The sequence below is a fragment of the Saccopteryx bilineata genome, chromosome X (genome assembly GCF_036850765.1).
Source record: "Saccopteryx bilineata isolate mSacBil1 chromosome X, mSacBil1_pri_phased_curated, whole genome shotgun sequence".
Taxonomy (NCBI): domain Eukaryota; kingdom Metazoa; phylum Chordata; class Mammalia; order Chiroptera; family Emballonuridae; genus Saccopteryx; species Saccopteryx bilineata.
The window spans coordinates 141,645,615-141,667,579 of NC_089502.1; the positions used below are offsets into that span (position 1 = coordinate 141,645,615).

Here is a 21,965-nt window from a genome sequence, read left to right on the forward strand (position 1 = left end):
ATGTGAGTGAAAAACAGTATCAAATTGGCACTTCATCACCAAAAATGATTTATTTTGGGAAGGGAGAAAGGAAAGGAGTGCAATTGTACACACTAAACTGTTTGTAGACATGGAAATGTACGGAGGGACCTTGTGTTACAATGCAGTTCCATTTCTATGATGGTGTTGTAATCCAAATTTTGGTGTAAGATGAAACACACTCAAGCCTAAGTCACTTACTAATCCTAACACAGTTGTAAAATCATAAACTAGAACTTAAAAACACAACTAAATCACAAAAAAAAATACACTGTACTGTAGTAACATAAAAAAATTAGTGTAAAAAAATTCCTCACCTTTATTCGTGTGGTTGGCTTGCACACTGGGAGGGGCATTGGAAGGTGGGAGAGAGGGACCTGTTGGGAGGAGGAAGCTGGTGAGGCAGGAGAACCTGCAGAAGGTGCTGGAGACACTGGGTCAGAGGAATCAGGATTCCCTAAGGAGCATGCAGGAGACGCTGGAGATGATCCTACCTGCACTACAGGTGTTTCATCTCGAGAAGCAGCTGATGGAGAGGGGACAGCAGAGTTCCCCAAACTATGGCCCTGGGGCCCGCATGCACCCCCTGAGGCCATTTATCCGTCCCCGCCACACTTCTGGAAGCGGACCGCCATCTCACTAGCCAAAAGTAGGCTCCTAGTTCCCATTGAAATACTGGTCAGTTTGTTGATTTAAATTTACTTGTTCTTTATTTTAAATATTGTGTTTGTTCCCATTTTGTTTTTTTACTTTAAAATAAGATATGTGCAGTGTGCATAGGGATTTGTTCATAGTTTATTTTTATTTATTTATTTATTATTTTTATTTTTTAAATTTTTCTGAAGCTGGAAACGGGGAGAGACAGTCAGACAGACTCCCGCATGCGCCCAACCAGGATCCACCCGGCATGCCCACCAGGGGCGATGCTCTGCCCCTCTGGGGTGTCGCTCTGCCATGACCAGAGCCACTCCAGCGCCTGGGGCAGAGGCCAAGGAGCCATCCCCAGCAACCGGGCCATCTTTGCTCCAATGGAGCCTTGGCTGCAGGAGGGGAAGAGAGAGACAGAGAGGAAGGAGGGGGGTGGGGTGGAGAAGCAAATGGGCGCATCTCCTGTGTGTCCTGGCTGGGAATCGAACCCGGGTCCCCCGCACGCCAGGCCGACGCTCTACCGCTGAGCCAACGGCCAGGGCCTGTTTATAGTTTTTTTTTATAGTCCAGCCCTCCAGTGGTCTGAGGGACAGTGAACTGGCCCCCTGTTAAAAAGTTTGGGGACCCCTGGTGTACAGGATCTGTTGCAGGCCTCTCTACCTTCTTAAAGAATTGTTCCAGGCCAGTCTGCAAGGTTGATGACTTCCCTTCCAAAATCTGGCTATATATTGCAAGCCATCCATAACAGTTGAAATACTCATGTCTCAGTTTTCTTGAGTGTTTATTGGAGTGAGCATTGTAAATTTGAATGTTGTATGTCAAGACTATCATAACCCGAGTACCCCCTGTACTTATATACAGGGGAAAATAGACATTAAGGGGAGAGGCAGTTATAATCAGACAGAGAAAGAGAAAGAGAGAGAAAGAGAGAGAGAGAGAGAGAGAGAGAGAGAGAAAAGCACCAACTCACTGTTTCATTTAGTTATCCCATTTAGTTGTACATTCATTGGTTGCCACTTGTATGTGCCCTGACTAGAGATTGAACTTGGGTGTGTCAGGACCACATTCTGTCTAGAGTCATCTTTCTGGGTCTCATGTTTTAAACACTTTGAATATGTTGTTGCACTGCCTACTGACACCACTGTGTCAATGATGAGAAAGAAACCAGCCATTCATTTGATAATTTTCTCCCTGTCAATGTAGTGTAGTAAGTCATTTTTCTTTTGCTGTTCACTTTGCTTTTGGTTAACAATTTGCTTACGTTATAAAGTACTGTACTTTAATACACGAGTTACATAGAGACACCAAGGCAGGATACAGAAGAAATTTTAGGAGGAGATTTATTAATAAGCCGTCTACATATGACTTACACGGGGTATAGCTAACCCAAATTGTGCAGCATCGATAATAGTCCTGAGGTTGGTTATATAGACATAATCACATCCTGGTTGGGGAGAAAAGGATGGGGAGCATGACACAAAAGTCATTTATTGATAAGCTCACAACATTTATCTATAGGATCTATTTAACATTTTACTTTTTTTTTTTTTAAAGGAGAGGAGGGAGAGGTATAGGATCTATTTAAAAGGAAAACATTCCTATACATTAAAACTCTTAAGATAACACAGTAGTGATAAATGTTTTACATACTGGACACAGTAGCAGTAAATGTTGTTTTACATTTCAACACAGTAGCAATAAATGTTTTACTTATCAAAGACATTCTTAAATATTCCAGGATTTATTACTTATCCTTGTTGCTACAACAGTGGGAAATGAAATGTTTTAGTTTAGGATAAGGAGAGAAGCTAAATGAAATTACCTTTGCTAAAAGTGTTAGGGTTAGTCCCTGCTTGTTTAGTTTACAAATTTATACATATAATAAATTTCAAAAGGGATGATTATTAGAAAGCATATAAAATTTACAGAATTCAGGTTTTTCAAGCAAGGGGATGGGCTTGTGATCCCTTTGTCTAGAGCAGGGGTTGGGAACCTATGGCTCGCGAGCCAGATGTGGCTGTTTTGATGGCTGCATCTGGCTTGCAGACAAATCTTTAATAAAGAAAATAATGTTAAAAATATAAGACAGGCCCTGGCCGGTTGGCTCAGCAGTAGAGCGTTGGCCTGGCGTGCGGGGGACCCAGGTTCGATTCCCGGCCAGGGCACACAGGAGAAGCGCGCATCTGCTTCTCCCCCCCTCCCCCCCTCCTTCCTCTCTGTCTCTCTCTTCCCCTCCCGCAGCCGAGGCTCCATTGGAGCAAAGATGGCCCAGGCGCTGGGGATGGCTTCTTGGCCTTTGTCCCAGGCGCTAGAGTGGCTCTGGTCGCGGCAGAGCATCGCCCCCTGGTGGGCAGAGCATCGCCCTGGTGGGCGTGCTGGGTGGATCCCGGTGGGGCGCATGCGGGAGTCTCTCTGACTGTATCTCCCCGTTTCCAGCTTCAGAAAAATACAAAAAAAAAAAAAATACATTCTCATATATTACAATCCATTCATTTCCTACTTCTCATATTCATGGTTGCGGGTGCTGGAGCCAATCACAGCTGTCTTCCGGGACAACATCAAAAAAAATATTTTTTTGTTGTTGCATTTTTCTGAAGCTGGAAATGGGGAGGCAGTCAGACAGACTCCCGCATGTGCCAGACCAGGATCCACCTGGCATGCCCACCAGGGGGCGATGCTCTGCCCCTCTGGGGTGTCGCTATGTTGCATCCAGAGCCATTCTAGCGCCTGGGGCAGAGGCCAAGGAGCCATCCCCAGTGTTTGGGCCATCTTTGCTCCAGTGGAGCCTCGGGTGCGGGAGGGGAAGAGAGAGACAGAGAGGAAGGAGAGGGGGAGGGGTGGAGAAGCAGATGGGCGCTTCTCCTGTGTGCCCTGGCCGGGAATCCAACCCAGGACTCCTGCACGCCAGGCCGACGCTCTACCACTGAACCAACTGGCCAGGGCCACAACATTAAATTTTTTTGGATAATGCGTAGCGTACACGGGTCGTTGTATGGCTCTCACGGAATTACGTTCTAAAATATGTGGCGTTTGTGGCTCTCTCAGCCAGAAAGGTTCCCTGCTCCTGCTCTAGAGATATAGGTCACTCTTATGACTCTAGGAGGGGAGGAAGAGTTATAGGAATTTTTAATTAAGATATGTAAACATTGTCTCCCAGAGGCTTTTAAGGAAGAGGAAGATAAGTTCTACCTTCTTTGCTCTGTCTAGAAAGTAGTGGCCTCAGTCACTCCAAAGAACTATAGTTAAATTATGATTAATTACTAACTTTTGCCCCTTTAATCTCTTTCTCTTGGGTTTTTTTTTCTCCTCAGAAAGGAGGGGTACGGGGGAGACTGGTTCTTCTTTTTGAAATACCAATATCAACAGTTTTGCAGTTCCTTGACACCTTATCAAACTAATACATAAGTCTGTTTGTGGTTCCTTTTTTTTTTTAATTGGTTTGGATTTTCTTGAGCTTTAAATCGTTCTTTATGTAACTTAATTTTTCAGAAATCAAACATTTTTCATGGTGATCATTGCAGATATTTCTCTGTCCCTCTTACACCCCTCTGGGACTTGATTACATGTTGGTTGCAGTGCTTTACATGATCTCAGTAGCGCTTTATGTTCAATGTTTTCTTTGAATTGGACAGTTTTCTTTGTGCATCTTAAAGTTAACTGATTATTCTGCTGTATCACATATTTTTTTTTACTGAAACAAGCAGGGGTCTGAGTTGCCCATTGCCACTGAGTCATGGAACCAGGATCTGAATGGTATAAAAGCGTCTTTTATTCAAATTGCCAGCAACCTGAGAAGGCGGGGAGCCTAGAAATGCCTCCAAAGCCTGCCTTATAAGTCTTGGCTAGCTAGCCAGTTTATTTACTTTTTTGGGGGGGCGCGACATTAGTAATTTATGCAGTTAGTCACATAACAGTGTGCAGTAGGTAGGGGTTTACTTGGCAGGAATGTCTACCCAGCTAGTTCTTCTGATGTTAGCATAGGTTCAGTTAGTGCAGGCCCTTTTAGGGTTATCTCAGGGGCAGCTGGGGTCTTGTAGGGGCACATTCTGAGGTCATCTGCCTCTGGGAAATATCTGCAAATATGACTTTGTACTCTCCTTGGGAGACAAGTAAAAATTTTAGATTTAGATTAACTAATTTTATAGTCATTTATAGGTTGTTCACTCTTCATAGGAAATTCTGTGGCTAGGCTTTTACAACTTTCTTGTGATTTAAACTATATTTAAACTCTCTTAATCTTTTTTTTTTTTTTTTTTACAGAGACAGAGAAAGAGTCAGAGAGAGTAACAGACAGGGACAGACAGACAGGAATGGAGACAGATGAGAAGCATCAATCATCAGTTTTTTGTAGCGACACCTTAGTTGTTCACTGATTGCTTTCTCATTAGTGCCTTGACAATGGGCCTTCAGCAGACCGAGTAACCCCTTGCTTGAGCCAGCGACCTTGGGCTCAAGCTGGTGAGCCTTGCTCAAACCAGATGAGCCTGTGCTCAAGCTGGCAACCTCGGTCTCGAACCTGGGTCCTCAGTGTCCCAGTCTGACGCTCTATCCACTGTGCCACCTCCTGGTCAGGCAAACTCTCTTAATCTTTAGGTCCCTTCCTGGTGTAAGTTTCTAAAGAAGCTTCCCAGGACCTTCTGCAAAGATAGATTTCTCTGCCACATTTCCAAGGGGAAGGCCAGGGAGCCATTAAGGGAGAATAGTAAGCAAATTAACAGTTTTCTAATCCCTATTGATTATAGTTAAAAGCTACTAATACTGAAATGAAATGCCTAACTTTTGATTTCATCTATCATAAGGACCATTGTAATAATTTAGATTTGCAACTCACATAAAGTCAGTGAGGAACTCCTTTATTATTTTATTTGGTAGGTCTTAGTCCCTTTTTTTGTATGGGAAAGCACTTAGGTCATAAGGTGATCTAATAGATGAATCCTTAGAAAGCTGTTTCTTTTTAGTAATTGAATCCTGGGTCAGTGGTAGAGGTGACATATAGATTGCTTTGATTTCTTTCTTTCTTTCTTTCTTTCTTTCTTTCTTTCTTTCTTTCTTTCTTTCTTTCTTTCTTTCTTTCTAATTTTTCTTAAATGAGAAGCAGGGAGGCAGAAAGACAGAACCCACATGTGCACCAACGGGGATCTACCCAGCAAGTCCCCTATTGGACAGTGCTCTGCCCATGTGGGGTGTTGCTTCATTACTTGGCAACTGAGCTATTTTAGCACTTGAGGTGGAGGGTATGGAGCTGTTCTCAGCTCCCAGGGCCAGCTTGCTCCAACTGAGCCATGGCTATAGGAGGATAAGAGAGAGAGAGAAGAGAAAGGAGAATGCAGAAGGAGATGGGCACTTTTCCTGTGTGTCCTGACTGAGAATCAACCCCTGGACATCTATATGCTGGGCTGATGCTCTACCACTGAGCCAACTGGCCAGGGACTACTTTGATTTTTTGAGTCCTCTCATGTAAATACTGCATTCTCTCCAGAAGGGTGCAATTAGGAATTTGCATTTTTTCTTAATGTATATGTTTTTTCATTTCTAGGCTGTTCGCTGCTATGAATCCTTAATCTTAAAAGCTGAAGGAAAAATGGAGTCTGATTTCTTTTGTCAATTAGGTCACTTCAACCTGTTATTGGAAGAGTATCCAAAAGGTAATATATTTTTTTTCTTAAAATTTGTGCTTGATTTGTTTGCATAATATATAAATGTCAATATTTTTACTCTTTATCAAGAGTATTTATTACTGTATTTTAATTTCTTTTGATAAGTATAAGCACAAATGGCAGTGTGAAAGAAAGAATAGATGGATATAAAACTGAAAGCAACAAATGAACTGAAAAGCAAAGTCATAGATGCAGACAACCGTGTGTGGTGATTACCAGAGCAGGGTTGGGGGAGCAAGCAGTAAAGGGAAACTGGTTAAATATATGTTGACGGGAAATGAATTTGATTTTGTATGATTTCATTAAGTAGTTCCACCCCAATTAAAAAAAAGTGGAACAGTGGCTAGTTGGCTTAGCAGATCTGTTTGTTTGGCCTGTGGACATCCCTGGTTTGATCCTCAGTCAGGGCACGCATGAGAAGCGGCTATCCTGCATCTTTCATCCTCCATCTTCCTCTTCTTCTCCCAAAGCCAGTAACTTGATTGGTTCAAGTGTTAGCCTCAGGCACTGAGGATAGCTCAGTTTCTTCAGGCATCAGCCCCTGACATGGGTTGCTGAGTAGAATCCCAGGCAGAGCTCATGCAGGAGTCTTGTCTCTATCTTTCCTCCTCTAACTTAAAAAAATGAGTGGGTGGAAATGTGAAATTTTAGTCTGACCAGGCAGTGGCACAGTAAATAGAGCATCTACTTGGAAGCTGAGGACCCAGGTTTGAAACCTTGAGGTCTCTGGCTTGGTTGTGAGCTCACACGCTTCAGCACAGGGTTGTTGTTTTGAGCATGGGATAATAGACATCACCCAGTTTTCATTGGCTTGAGTCCAAAGGTCACTGGCTTGAGTCCCATGGTCACTGGCTTGAGCAAGGGGTCACTTGCTCTGCAGCAGCCTTCTGGTCAAAGCACATATGAAAAGCAGTCAGTGAACAACTAAGGAGCTGCAATTATGAGTTGATGTTTCTCATATCTCTCCCTTCTTGTCTTTTTGTCTCTCTGTCTCTAAAAAATAAATGTGAAATTTTAATGTAATTACATCTAATTATTTATGGACCATTTTGTAACAGCATATACATGTATTGCTAGTTTGCTTTCCCTTATGAAAAATTTGTGTTCTTTTAAACCTTATCACAGTAGGGTCCTGATGGGATTGCTTAGTTGTTTAGAACATTGTCCTGATGCAACAAGGTTGTGGGTTTGATCTCTAGTCAATGCACATAGAAGAATCAACTAATGAATGCATAAATCAGTAACAACAAATTAATGTCTCTCCCTCGCCTTCTCTCTGTCGCAGATCAATAAAAATAACACATATCATCACAGTATAAAGAGACCTAGTTTGATAGATCTTTAAATATAAATGTGGATATATTGGAAAAAAGTAACACTAGAGTGTTTTCCAACACCACCAAGCAGTAATTTAATTTTTATCTGTCAGCATGTCCTATTCAACTCTGAAACTGTATACTTGACATAGTATTTATCCCACAGGTAAAAGACTTAGTTTCTTCCACATACCTGTCTCCATTTCAGATGCCATTTCCAAGTTCAAGTGGTCACCTGTGCTACTGATAGATCAATTTTAAATCAGTGGTTCCCAAGATCCCTTCTTTGAGCTTGATAATTTGGTAGGATGGTTTCTTAAGCCAGTCAAGATTTGCTAGTTTATTATGTATAAAGAATATGTAAAGGATACAGATGAAGAATCAAATTAGAAGAACACGTGAGGTTTTGAAGTATTCACAGTTCAGGAGCTTTTATTGCTGAGGATTTAGGGTATATTTAAAATTTTTGAAAGTTGATGAACTTGTAAAATCTCAGTACTCAAGAGTTTATGTTGCACCCCATGTTGAGGCTATGGCAGGGCTCCATGGTAAGCCCTTAATCAGCGTAACTTCTCCTGAGCTCAGAAGAGTCAGGAATAATAAAAGAACTCCTATCACTCAGGAAATTCCAAAATTTTTAGGAGTTCTGTGTCAGGAACAAGGACTTAGACAAAATTATTTATTTATTTATTTTTGTATTTTTCCGAAGTTAGAAGCAGGGAGGCAGTCAGACAGACTCCCTCAAGCGCTGGACTGGGATCCACCTGGCATGCCCACCAGGGGACAATGCTCTGCCCATCTGGGGCGTTGCTCCGTTGTGGCTGGAGCCATTCTAGCACCTAAGGCAGAGGCCATGGAGCCGTCCTTAGTGCCCGGGGCCAACTTTGCTCCAGTGGAGCCTTGGCTGCTGAAGGGGAAGAGACAGAGAGAGAGAAAGGAGAGGAGGAGGGGTGGAGAAGCAGATGTGCGCTTCTCCTGTGTGCCCTGGCCGGGAATCCAACCCAGGACTTCTACACACTGGGTCAATGCTCTACCACTGAGCCAACCAGTCACAGCACATATTTACTTAAAAATTTTTATTTATTTATTGGCTTTAGTGAAAGAGGAAGGAAGGGACAGACCAGGAACATTGATGCGTTCCTCTGTATGCCCTGACTGGGGATCGAACGGGCAAATTCTGCACTTTGGGATGATGCTCTAGCCAACTGAGTCATCTGGCAGGACAAACCAATAATGTTTTATTACTATAAACAGCATTTTGAATCATTTCTGTTCTTGAGTTTTAAAAAAATTTTCCATTTTATTCATAAATGCAATGTTTGTTTATGTTACTGTATAGTAGTAATACACATAATCTTCTTTAAGTTTAAGCCTGGAATAAAACATTTTTTATTCATTTGGAATATTTTTTTTTAGAAATAGGGAAGACAGATAACTTGAGATAATCTTTTAGATGTGTGCTTTCATAGTTTCCCCCAGACCATTACTCATTTATGAAGTTAAAGTGGGCCCTGGCCAGTTGGCTCAGTGGATAGATGTGGCTTGGACTGTGGATGTCCCGGGTTTGATTACCAGCCAAGGCACACATGATGTGACCATCTGCTTCCCCCCCTCTGTTCTCCCAGCCATGGCTTGATTGGTTCAAGCATCAGCCCCAGGCACTGAGGATAGCTTGGTTGGTCTGAGCCTCAGCCTCAGGAGCTGAAGATAGCTCGTTTGATTTGAGCATTGTGCCCAGATGGGAGTTGCTAGGTGGATTCTGGTTGGGGCACATGTGGGAATCTGTCTCTCCATCTCCTCTCCTCTTGCTTAAAAAAAAAAGAAACTTAAAGTGACCATGAGAAATGGTTTTTACCTCCCTTTCAAACTAAATCCCCATATCAAATAAAAAGTATTTTATAAATAAGACTATGTAATTAACATATTTATGGTAGTAAATCTGTTGGTAGAGAGGGCATGGACATGTTATACAATTGGCTAATTGTTTTATGACTAGAGTGCAGATGTGGTATACTACTTTGGTGATTTTAGTAGCATAGTTTATTGTGTTCCTCTTTTTGGTAAACGTAGGGGAGGGAAATTAATTTTCTCAGTTATGCAGATGTTGCCAATGGAAATGGGCCCTTTGATGAAGTGGAGTGGCAAGGAAAGCATTCCCAGAGACCCACTTATGGGAAGATAAGGTAGTTGTAAGATTTATTGGGATTGAAATAAAGGACTGTTCCCAGGGTCTCAATGTATCATTTCTATACCTCTGTGGAAGAAGTCCAACCTTTATCCAGGGCAGAACAAAGGCTAAAGTCCAAAAATTCTGTGACATGCTGAAACTTAGCCCAGTTCAGCTTCTGTCCTTGTCTAGGTAGTGTTCTCTATTCCTGGCTGCATTCCAACTGGTGCTACATTGCCATACCCAGGCTTGTATTTGGAGCAGGCATAGCTGCTAGATCTCAGATGGCTGCTGGGGCCACTTGGGTGCTATGTAGAGAGAATGCCCAAGCACATGGTGAGGGGAAGAGAGAGAGCGAGAGGGGGGGGGCACAAGTGGGAATGGGAAAGAAGTGGGGAGAGAGAGAATAAAAGAGTTTTGTTAGCCTTGGATTATATTATTTTGGGTTTGGCAATGACCAGGCATTTTCTCAAACTATCCAGTCAGTTTCCTAATGCTGAGGGTTAGGGTTGGGCCCTCTCCTCACCCAATCCATTCCCTAGATCTTCCAGGGTTTCATATTAGTTATCCAGTCCAGTCCTTTTCCCAGGCTAGGCGCTGCCCTTTATGGTTGCCACCTTGGCTTCTACTGCACATGCACTCATCAGAGGAATATTCTCTTCTTTGTTCATTCCTCTCCCCTTAGTCCAGAGGAGTGGACTTGTACCCTGGAGACAGTGAAAAACCAGTGTTTCCTTGAGGGGAGAAAAGAAGTTTAATCCCCATGGTGGGCGGGAAAGGCTGTGAGCCCTCTGGATTCCATGAATGCTGCAACTTTTTTTTTTTTTTCATTTTTCTGAAGCTGGAAACAGGGAGAGACAGTCAGACAGACTCCCGCATGCGCCCGACCGGGATCCACCCGGCACGCCCACCATGGGGCGATGCTCTGCCCACCAGGGGGTGATGCTCTGCCCATCCTGGGCGTCGCCATATTGCGACCAGAGCCACTCTAGCGCCTGAGGCAGAGGCCACAGAGCCATCCCCAGCGCCCGGGCCATCTTTGCTCCAATGGAACCTTGGCTGTGGGAGGGGAAGAGAGAGACAGAGAGGAAAGCGTGGCGGAGGGGTGGAGAAGCAAATGGGCGCTTCTCCTGTGTGCCCTGGCTGGGAATCGAACCTGGGTCCTCCGCACGCTAGGCCGACGCTCTACCGCTGAGCCAACCGGCCAGGGCTACAACTTTCGATTGAAGCTGCTTATTGTCTGATTCAGCTCCCTTGTTCATTATGTTTAACTAGAAAGCCCGGCGGTCATACGAAATGACCGCTGTTCTAGATATTATAAATTGTAATTAAAATGATTTGTGCAAAGGTGTCTGCTAATTCAAACTGTATTACCCAGGGCAGGCGGTGAGGACGCCCCTTTGCTTACTGCCCCACGGGGTTTCCCCCTTCTACTTGCTTAATTGCTTAAAGTAGAGTGCAATGAAGGAAACCACTGGCGGTACATTTCTTAAGAGCCACCGCTAGCTCAATAAATAAAGGTGATTTAAATAATAATGATGATTAGTCAATAATTTATTCAAGAGTGGTGGATAATTCTCAATTAGTGGAATTACAATGTTTCCGTACTTGCAACATTGAGAAAATCCTTTCTTGCCACGGTCAAATCGATTAGATTCTAACTTGAAGTTTAAGGACTGACAGTGTTCACATTTAATATTCATGTCACCAGAGGAATACTCAAACATTAAAGTTTCTCCGTTTGAAACTGTTTTAATCCTTTTTGCGTTTCGGTCAGCATTACTCTGACGTTTTTTTGCATTTCTCTCCTGCCTTTGTTCAAGGGACTCATTTTGTCGAGACAGGCTTTTTTGTCTTGCATCTGAAGCAAGCCTTGTTTCTCTATGCTCATCAGTCTCATTTTGCTGAGAAAGACACATTTGCTCTGCGACTGAAGCAAGCCTTGTCTTTCTCTGCTCAGTGGTTTCTTTTTGTCGAGAAAGCCGTTTTTGTGCAGCTTTAGCTCCTTTTCTCTCCTCTTCAGTGCTGTATTTTCTAGGAGGCATTCTTAAAAGAAAATACATTAAGATGTAGTTTTTATGTAAAACAGATGATTGCCAGTGCAAACAAATGTTCACCTTCCCCCTGACCCGCTCAATTTGCGGTCAGCCATGGCAACTTCACCCCATTGGCTAGTACAGTTACGCAAGCAACCAATAAGCTATCGGCGACAAACAGACATTTAAGCTGCATATAATAAAGATAATGTCCAATTCCCTTTGCTCCCTTCTTTTATTAATACCTAGGTATCTACAGTACCTACCTTTGCGTTATAGGCTGAGACCTCTTGCAATAATAGATTAATGTTACTCATCCTCATTATTTGAGTTTTGCTTAAAGAAATGCATGAGCAGCCCTGGTTGGCTGGCTTGGTGGATAGAGTGTTGGACTGGCATGTGGATGTCCCAGGTTCCATTTCTGGTCAGGGCACACATAAGAAGCAACTATCTGTTTCTTTCTTCCTGCCCCTCCATCTTTCAGTTCAGTCAGCTGAACTGGGTTGAGCATAGGCCTTAGGCACTGAGGATAGCTAGTTTGGTCCAAGTGCATCAGCCTCAGGTGCTGAAAATAGCGTGGTTGATTTGAGCATTGACCCCAGATGAGTTGCTGGGTGGATCCTTGTCAGATGCATGCAGGAGTTTATCTCCTTTCCTCTCACTTAAAAAAGAAAAGAAAAAAAATTTATGAGCAAGAGTTTAAGAGGAAGGAGTTTATAAAATTGACCAATCTAAGAGTGATACAGGTCGTGCTATAAAAGACCCTACTTCCTGATTGGACTTTAGGCTATAGATTACATACAACAAAATGACAAGCCACCATGAATTAGGTGGTTCGCAGTTGTGTTAGGAACTGATTTGTCAGTGGTGGTAAGGTAATAATTTTTTCACCTTTTGAAGTTAACTCTGAGGTCTGCTCTGGTATTCCTCTATTTTTTATAGAAAAGTAGTCAAACATGCCCTGGCTGGGTAGCTAACTTGATTGGAATGTTGTCTTGATACACCAAGGTTGCAGGTTCAATTGCTGATCAGGGCACATACAGAAGTCAGCCAGTGAATGCATAAATAACAAGTTAATGTTTCTTTCTCTAAAAAAATGAAAAAAATAAATACTTTAAAAGGAAAAGTAGCCAGGGGGTTGGTTATTCTGCCTTAGGGTAGGAGCTGATATAGAGCTTAGGTGCCAGAGATCCAGATATTGTAACCATTAGTCTGGTCTGGACTATTGTCTTCTGATCTATCAGGGGTTAGTGATTGTCAAGGGGAAAAGCTAGGTCTTTGAAGGGTATAGAGAGAGAGAGAGAGAAAAAATATTATAGTTCTAAAGTTATAATCACAAATCAAATCAAAATCATGAGGATCCTCAAGTTACTTTTACAAGAAAAAAAACAAATAACAGTTTATTAACTGTTTAACATGTCCACATCATTAATACATGGGAGTTAGGCAGGCAGACTGAGGAAATGACTGAGATAGCCTAATTAATCAGGTTAAGCTCAGCTAAATAAAATACTGTTGTGGGGGATGCCAGTTATGAAAGTTAATTGGGAAAGGCACTTTAAACAAAGGTCAGGGACACCAGCAGGTTAGGCCTACACAGAAGCTGTGTGATTTACAAAGCTAAATGAGTAACAATTGTTTTGTAGATGTAACTGAGTGCCTCCTATAATGATAAGAGTTTCTTGTAATTTAAATTAGTAATTTTTCTACAGAGGTTGCCAGGTAGATCCCTGGTCAGGGCATATATAGGAACAGATCTATATTCCATTCGTTCCCCTTTTCTTCTCTCACTACAGTCAATAAAAAAAACCCTTAAAAACCCTGACCTGTGGTGACCCAGTGGTTAGACCATCAACCTTAGATGTCGAGGTCCCAACTTCGAAGCCCAGAAATTGCTTGCTTGAGCACAGGGTCACTGTTTGCTGGATTGAGTCTAGGGTTGCTAGCTTGAGCAAGAGGTCACTGGCTTGTCTTGCATCCCCTAGTCAAGGCATTTATGAAAAGCAATTAATAAATAACTGAAGTGCCACAGTTACAAATTGATGCTTTTTTGTCTCCCTCCCTTAATCTCTGTCTCTTTTTTGTAAAAACAAACAAACAAACAAACAAACATGATCCTGTTACTTCTAGTACTGGAAGGTAGGCATTTACAAATGGCAATTACTTTGTAAATGTAAATTTCCCCTACAAAAGGGAAACTTCTAATCTATTTTTAAAGCTTTCCTCTTATCATTATCTGTAAAAAAGATAGCTTAATATAATTCTTATGCCAGAGAGACATTTTGCTACTCTTTATGAATTAAGCCAAAACTTTGCTAATGAATTCTGTTTTGGTTTGAAACAGTAGGTAAGGCATGACATGCTGAGATATATAGTATTTGTGTATGTAATCCCAGTTCTAAATTTATTATTTAAAAATATATCAAATAAACAGATTTATGTAACCTTCATGAAATTCTTTCTTGTCATCTGAAATTGGATAATAGTATACAGGTGTCTATGTAAGGAATATTGGAACCCAACTTTATTAATGTATTTCAGCTATTAATGTAAGAAACATTTAAACCTGTATAGAATTTTTATGCTTTTCTTTGAGCCAAACTGAGTTGGGAAGCAGAACCTCAATGGGTTGAGGAAATGATCCTGAAAATGGCAGCTTTGCAGCTTATTTTATACATTAGAAACAAAACAGTAAAGTTAGCTTGACCAGACGGTGGCGCAGTGGATAGAAAGTCAGACTGGGATGCGGAGGACCCAGGCTTGAGACCCCGAAGTTGCCAGCTTGAGTGCAGGCTCATCTGGTTTGAGCAAAACTCACCAGTTTGAGCCCAAGGTCACTGGCTTCAGCAAGGGGTCACTCAATCTGCTGTAGCCCCACGGTCAAGGCGCATATGAGAAAGCAATCAATGAACAACTAAGGAGCTGCAATGAAGAATTGATGCTTCTTATCTCTCTTCTTTCCTGTCTAGCTGTCCCTATCTGTCCCACTATCTATCTCTGTCTCTGTCACACACACACACAACAAAACAAAACAGTAAAATCAGAAGTATTGGAATTTGTGCTTCCTGTTACCAATTCAGATACAGGAAGGGAGGGGGAGGAAAAAGAGATGAGAAGCATCCACTCCTCACTGTAGCACTTTAGTTGTTCATTGATTGCTTCTCATATGTGCCTTGATTAGGGGGCTGAAGCTGAGCGACCCTTTGCTAAAGCCTACAACTGTGGGCTCAAAGCCAGCAACCTTTACGCTCAAGTCAGAAACCTAGGGATCATGTCTTATCCCAGGCTTAAGCTGAAACCTTTGGGTTTTGAACCTGGTCTTGCAGCATCTTGCGGCAATGCTGAATCGATTGAGCCACCTCTGGTCAAGTCTAACAGGGACTGAATTTTTATGGGCGCTTTTTTCAGATGGTTGGCAATCTGGGAAAATGGAGATTGCATTCCCAAATTGTCTCAACTTCCTGTCCTCAACCAACCTTTTTATGATGAGGAGAAAAGGATAAATAATGGTTTTGGGATTTCAACAGAGCCTTAGTTTATAGTTGAAGTTATTTCAATCTTAGTCAATGTGTATTTTGTCCTTGGAGTACAAAGGCTTTGCTTGCACTTCCCAGGGACACAAAAGTTAACTCATGTAGACCTGTTCAGATATCCTAGTTCCTGGAACAAAGCTTTACTTGCCTTAACAGTTGTGTTCACTGACCAAAACCAACGCCACTGTTACTCAAACTAAAATTTTAAGTCTTGAGTTACCCCTATCAGCAGGAGGCATAAGATGGTTATATGAAATCCATTGGTAGTAAATTAGGGAGGCAGGAGGAAGCAAAGTGGAGAAATTTCCAAGATTAGATTAAAAAGTAAGATGAGACACATTTCTATTACTTTGGTGGGTATAGGATAGTTAAGAACATTTATAGCGTATGGAGACAGTATGCTGGAGAACAAGATAACAATGAGAGCTTTGTGGTCTTATGCTGTGGAGGAAGTATGAACCCTTAGCAGTCTGGAATAAAAGGAATTTTGACGGCATATTCCGAAGTTATGTAGTCATAAAAGCAAAAAGACGATAGGCTCAAATAAGGTAAAGATTGACCTTTGTCCAGGAAGATAGAGACCTAAGACAAGCCACATTTATTTTGGAACTTTTTTTTTTTTTAATTTATTTTAGAGAGGAGAGGGAGAGACAGAGGAGAGACAGAAGGGGGGGAGGAGCTAGAAGCATCAACTCCCATATGTGCCTTGACCAGGCAAGCCCAGGGTTTTGAACTGGCGACCTCAGCATTTCCAGGTCAACGCTTTATCCAATGCACCACCACAGGTCTGGCTTAGGAACTTTTTAAAAAAAAATTTTTATTTTTCTGAAGTTGGAAATGGGGTGGCAGTCAGACAGACTCCCGCATGCACCCGACCAGGATCCACCTGGCACGCCCACTAGGGGGCAATGCTCTGCCCATCTGGGGTATTGCTCTGTTGCAACCAGAGCCATTCTAGCGCCTGAGGCAGAGGCCACAGAGACGTCCTCAGCGCCCGGGACAACTTTGCTCCAATGGAGCCTTGGCTGTGGGAGGGGAAGAGAGAGACAGAGAGGAAGGAGAGGGGGAGGGGTGGAGAAGCAGATGGGTGCTTCTCCTGTGTGCCCTGGCCGGGAATCGAACCCAGGACTCCTGCATGCCAGGCCGACGCTCTACCACTGAGCAAACCAGCCAGGCCCATTTATGAACTTTTAGTGTCAGATCTTCCCATGTGGTTACTTTAGGTCTCTGAGTTTGTAAGGCCGCAGGCCGCCTCTGAGCTTGTTAGTTTTGTGTACCTACAGAGCCAAATTGATGACATTGACCTGTTACCAAAATCTCAACAGATTGAGAAACTGCCACAATTAATTGGTGGTAGGTTAGGGGGGCAGGAGAAAGCAAAATGGAGAAATCTCTGAGGATAAAGAGTAGAATGGAGAGACACATACCTCTTTTACACTGGTAAGTTAACATTTACAGTACATAGAGGTAGTATAGAGAGAACAAAATAACAATGAGGAGTTTTGTGGTCTTGAACTCAAATGTATTAGGTGTGCCCTGAGGGTTCTAGAAAAAAAAATCACTGACATTTAAAGGCTATGTTACTCCATGTGAATAAAAACAGGTGACAGGGCTTTCTTAAGGCAAGGATTGACACTGGAGAAGTTGGAAGCTATCTATATGACTGCTCACAAAAATAAGGGGATATTTTATATGTTCTTATTCATTTTGAAATAACCTTCTAAATTTTGTGAGCAGTATATGTATCCCTATGATATAACTGCTATGACCTGCTCAGTAAGGAATTTATGGTCAAACCATCCTGTGTGGTTCCTCTTGGTCACTCAGCTTATCATCAGGCCTGCCTTGTGGTCCTCCCATAATGTGTCAGGCAGTACAACGTGTGTATAGTCTATGTAAGGCTGCATTTTATTACATAGCTCCCCCCTTTTTAATTTACTGGTTTTAGACATTTGAGACAGCGTGAGAAACATGCATTCGTTCTTTCACTTATTTTTGCACTCATTGTTTGATTCTTGTCTATGTCCTTAATGGGGAGAAAACCTGTAACCTTAGCATATCAAGCCTACATTCTTTTTTTTTTGAAAATTTAAAAAAAATTTTATTTTATTTATTCATTTTAGAGAGGAGAGAGAGGGTGAGAGAGAGGAGAGAGAGACAGGGGGGAGGACCTGGAAGCATCAACTCCCATATGTGCCTTGACCAGGCAAGCCCAGGGTTTCGAACTGGTGGCCTCACCATTTCCAGGTCGACGCTTTATCCACTGCACCACCACAGGTCAGTCAAGCCTACATTCTAACCAAGGTACCTAGTTAGTGCAAGAGATATCAATTTTGATTTACTAGGGGAAGAATCAGACAAATGCTACAGTCAGAATAGAACAGACATTGTGCATTACAAGTAAGGGTAATAATGACTTTTTTCTTTGGATTTTATTTACTGATTTGAGAGAGATAAGTATCAATTTATAGTTACTTCATTTTAGTTTTTCATTGATTTTTTTTGTTTATTGTTTTTTAAGAGATAGAGATACACAGGGTCAGACAGGAAAGGAGAGAGATAAGAAGCATCAACTGGTTGTGGCACTTTAGTTGTTCATTGCTTTCTTTTTTTTTTTTTTTTTACAGAGACAGAGAGAAAGAGAGTCAGAGAGAGGGATAGACAGGGACAGACAGACAGGAACAGAGAGATGAGAAGCATCAATCATTAGTTTTTCGTTGCTCATTGCGACACCTTAGTTGTTCTTGATTGCTTTCTCATATGTGCTTTGACCGCAGACCTTCAGCAGACTGAGTAACCCCTTGCTCGAGCCAGTGACCTTGAGTCCAAGCTGGTGAGCTTTTGCTCAAACCAGATGAGCCTGCGCTCAAGCTGGTGACCTTGGGTCTCGAACCTGGGTCCTCAGCATCCCAGTCTGACTCTATCCACTACGCCACCACCTGGTTAGGCCATTGCTTTCTTATATGTGCCTTGACTGGGGTAGAGGAAGGATATAGCTGAGTTAGTGACCCCCTTGCTCAATCCAGGAACCTTTGGGCTCAAGCCAGCAACCATGGTATGAACTAGGATTTAACGCTGTTGGGCAAACAAGTGTGTTAGCCTTTGCTTGTTTGGTGCACGAGCACGGGGCAGTACAACGTGTGTATAGTCTATGTAAGGCTGCAGGTGCTTGCCCTCGGGGTAGCAGATGGTAGATTGTGAATGGCCTGCCATAATTAGGAGGGTGTTTTTCTATCTCTTGTTGGACCAGCCTTTAGAGTGGGATGGATAAATGTATCAAGTGACCGAGACAAGTGTCAAGAGTGAGTCTTAGACGGATGTAACAGAGAAAATCTGGTCATTTTTTAAAAATTAAGCATCGTTCAGACTTAAATATAAATAAAATGGAAATAAAGTAAGTTATTTATTCTTTCTCTGCAGACCGGTACCAAATGGCCCACAGACCGGTACCGATCCGCGGTCCGGGGTTTGGGGACCACTGCTCTAAATGGTTGCTTAGAGCCAACTGCAATACAAACCAAGAAAAGCTGAATCTTTATGAAGCTATGACCAGTAATCTGGAAACCCTTTTCCCTTTGCTGACCCCACCAACACTCCCCTTGAGTCCTGGAAACCTTAAACAAAGGAATCACATGCCCATTGCTTAGATTCTGTAAAGGTATATAACCTGTAAAAAATATAATCCGGGGAGCTCATGTTTTGGTGCTTTAGAGTCACATGCTCTGCCGGCTACTAATAAATTCTTCTTTCTTCAGCAATTAACTAGTCTGAGTGTCTTATCCTCGGCTGGGGCACACAATGTTAAGACAGTCTTCCTTAAGGAAAAAACCTGCCATCTATTTTCTCTGGTCATTGGCCATCTGAATAAACTGCCCTTAAAGATTAACTGCCTGACCAGGCAGTGTCATAGTGAACAGAGCATCAGTCTGGGATGCTGAAGACCCAGGTTTGAAACCCTGAAGTCGCCAGCTTGAGAGCGGGCTCACCAGCTTCAGCACAAGGTAGCTTGCTTGAACATGGGATCAGACATGACTCCATGATCACTGGCTTAAGACCAAGGTCACTGGCTCAGCTGGAGCTCCCGGGTCAAGTCACCTAAAAGAAGCAATCAATGAACAACTGAGGTGCTACAACTCTGAGTTGATGTTTCTCATCGCTCCCCCTTCCTGTCGGTCCCCCTCCCCTCTCTATCACCCCCTCACCACAAAAAAAAGAAAAAAAAAGAAAAAAAAAAAAGAGATTCACTCTGTCTCTGCTCACTGGCTGTGTATGTGACAGCATAAAGGCCAAATACTACAGTTTCCTATCTGGTAAAATAGTTTTAGTTCAGTGCCATAATTAAGTAACAATATTCAATTTTTCCTAGTCATTTTATTTGATTATATAAAGATGAAAAAAATAATTACTAGCCTGGCCCGTGGCAGTGCAAGTAGCTTGAGTATTGACGTGGAACACTGAGGTCACCAGTTAGAAATCCTGGGCTTGCCCGCTGAAGGCACATACTACAAGGAACCAATGAACAACTAAAGTGAAGCAACTATGAGTTGATACAGATCACTCCCAATCCGTCCTCTTTTCAGTGAAATCAATAAATAGAATCTTAAAATATAATAAAAAGTGGTTTATTGTATTATGCCAAGATTGCAGGTTTAAACCCTGGGCAGGCCACAGACAAGAAGCAACCAATAAGTGCATAAATAAGTGGAATAAATCTATTTTCTCTTTCTCTCTCCCTCCCACCACCCATCTCTCTGTCATTCTGAAAGACCAAGGATGCAGATATGATCACCAGTCACCTCACAAAGAGAAAGTGATCAGTGAATGCACAACTGTTAAGCAAATAAGTGTTAGCTTGCTCACCTTGTACTTTGACTGGTCCTTGCCCTCAGGGCTGCAGATTGTAAATTGCAGGTAACCTGCCTTTATTGGGAGGGGCCATTTGTTCCTGCTGTTTGACAAAGAAGGGTTTCTTTTACCCCTGGCCTATTTTGCTTGTGAGTGCTAAGAGAGAGAGGTAAGAAGTTTTTCCCTGCCTGCTTACCCATCCAGTGTTGTGAGACTCTAACAAACAGAGTAAACCACAATCCTCCAGCTCCACAGTTCCTTTACTATCTGACAAAATGCAGTGTTAACCTGCATGGCCATGGCTGCCAAACTTACATCTGGTGCAGCCAACAGATTTCAAATCAGATTGGTATGGAGTCACCAACACCCTTGAGGTGTAGGGTAAAGAAGTGGTCATTGGCCCTGGCCAGTTGGCTCAGCGGTAGAGTGTCGGCCTGGCGTGCGGGGGACCCGGGTTCGATTCCCGGCCAGGGCACATAGGAGAAGCGCCCATTTGCTTCTCCACCCCCACCCCTCCTTCCTCTCTGTCTCTCTCTTCCCCTCCCGCAGCCAAGGCTCCATTGGAGCAAAGATGGCCTGGGTGCTGGGGATGGCTCCTCGGCCTCTGCCCCAGGCGCTAGAGTGGCTCTGGTCACAACAGAGCGACGCCGCAGAGGGGCAGAGTGTTGCTTCGCCCCTGGTGGGCGTGCCGGGTGGATCCCGGTCGGGCGCATGCGGGAGTCTGTCTGACTGTCTCTCCCCGTTTCCAGCTTCAGAAAAATACAAAAAAAAAAAAAAAGTACAAAAAAAAAAAAAAAAAAGAAGTGGTCATTGCTCTCCAGCATGTGGTTCACCACATAACTCATTTTGGGGGCCGAGGCTGTAGCTGCGTGTTTCTTGCAACCCTGCAAGAGGAAACCAGGAGTTCTGTACAAGAAGCTGGCTGAGGTTGAAAGCTCCAGGATGGCCTGCAGACCGAGCAGCAACAGTGGTATGTGCTGGAACGATCCCTCGAGAAAGAGCTGCAGGTCAGACTTCAGGCTAAGAACCAGTGGTGGCTTGAACTGGACCAAGTGTTGGAGAAGGAGGCTGAGCACTTTCTAGAGCTGCAGTATGAGATGGAGGCTGAGGACCAACGGCACCTGGAATGGGAGCGATCTCGACCTCAGAGGAGTTACAGGTTTGTGAGCTCCGGTTTTCCCTGAAAGTGGAACGTTGGCATTGACAGTTGGTGGAGAAACAACTGCAGGTGCAAGAGCTTGAATCTCAGCTTCAGGCCGAGAGCTGGCCGCAGAAGCTGAAGCAGACGCAAAGGACAGAGCTGCGTTTGAGCAAGCAGAATGGCTCTGAGCTGCTGGGAGCAGATGTTTCCGACACTTCTGAGGAGGAGGCTGGGACTGAAGCTGCTGTCTGCAGACCCAGAGCCTGCCCAGTGGTTGCTGACAAGGTAAAATCTCAGCAGCCAAGAGTTCGTGAGGGACAAGCACAACCCTTCCGCAGCAGATGAGGTATTCTGTTTCTGTCCTTAGATGGAGCTGGGGCACAATTTAGGCAGAACTCTACCAAGCCCCTGGCAGTGTGGTTGCTGAAGTTGTGGGATGTGGGGGTGGATGGCATCATGCTGTCCAGATCACAGGTGGAGAAATTGGCTGCCATCACTACACACTCCTCCTTGAGGCAGTGTCTTCAGTACTGCCAGGGCAACCCAGGAAACCACACCCTATTAGAATGAGTGATGAGGCCCTGGCCAGTTGGCTCAGTGGTAG

The 21,965-nt window shown here is 43.3% G+C and overlaps 1 protein-coding gene across 1 annotated transcript in view; it reads left to right on the forward strand.

Moving 5' to 3' along the window:
- LOC136316767 (lysine-specific demethylase 6A-like) overlaps positions 1-21,965 on the forward strand; it is a 318,159-nt gene that overhangs the window by 24,378 nt on the left and 271,816 nt on the right. Inside the window, 1 exon segment of the mRNA XM_066248929.1 lies at positions 6,203-6,311. Coding sequence (XP_066105026.1) covers positions 6,203-6,311 — 109 coding nt within the window.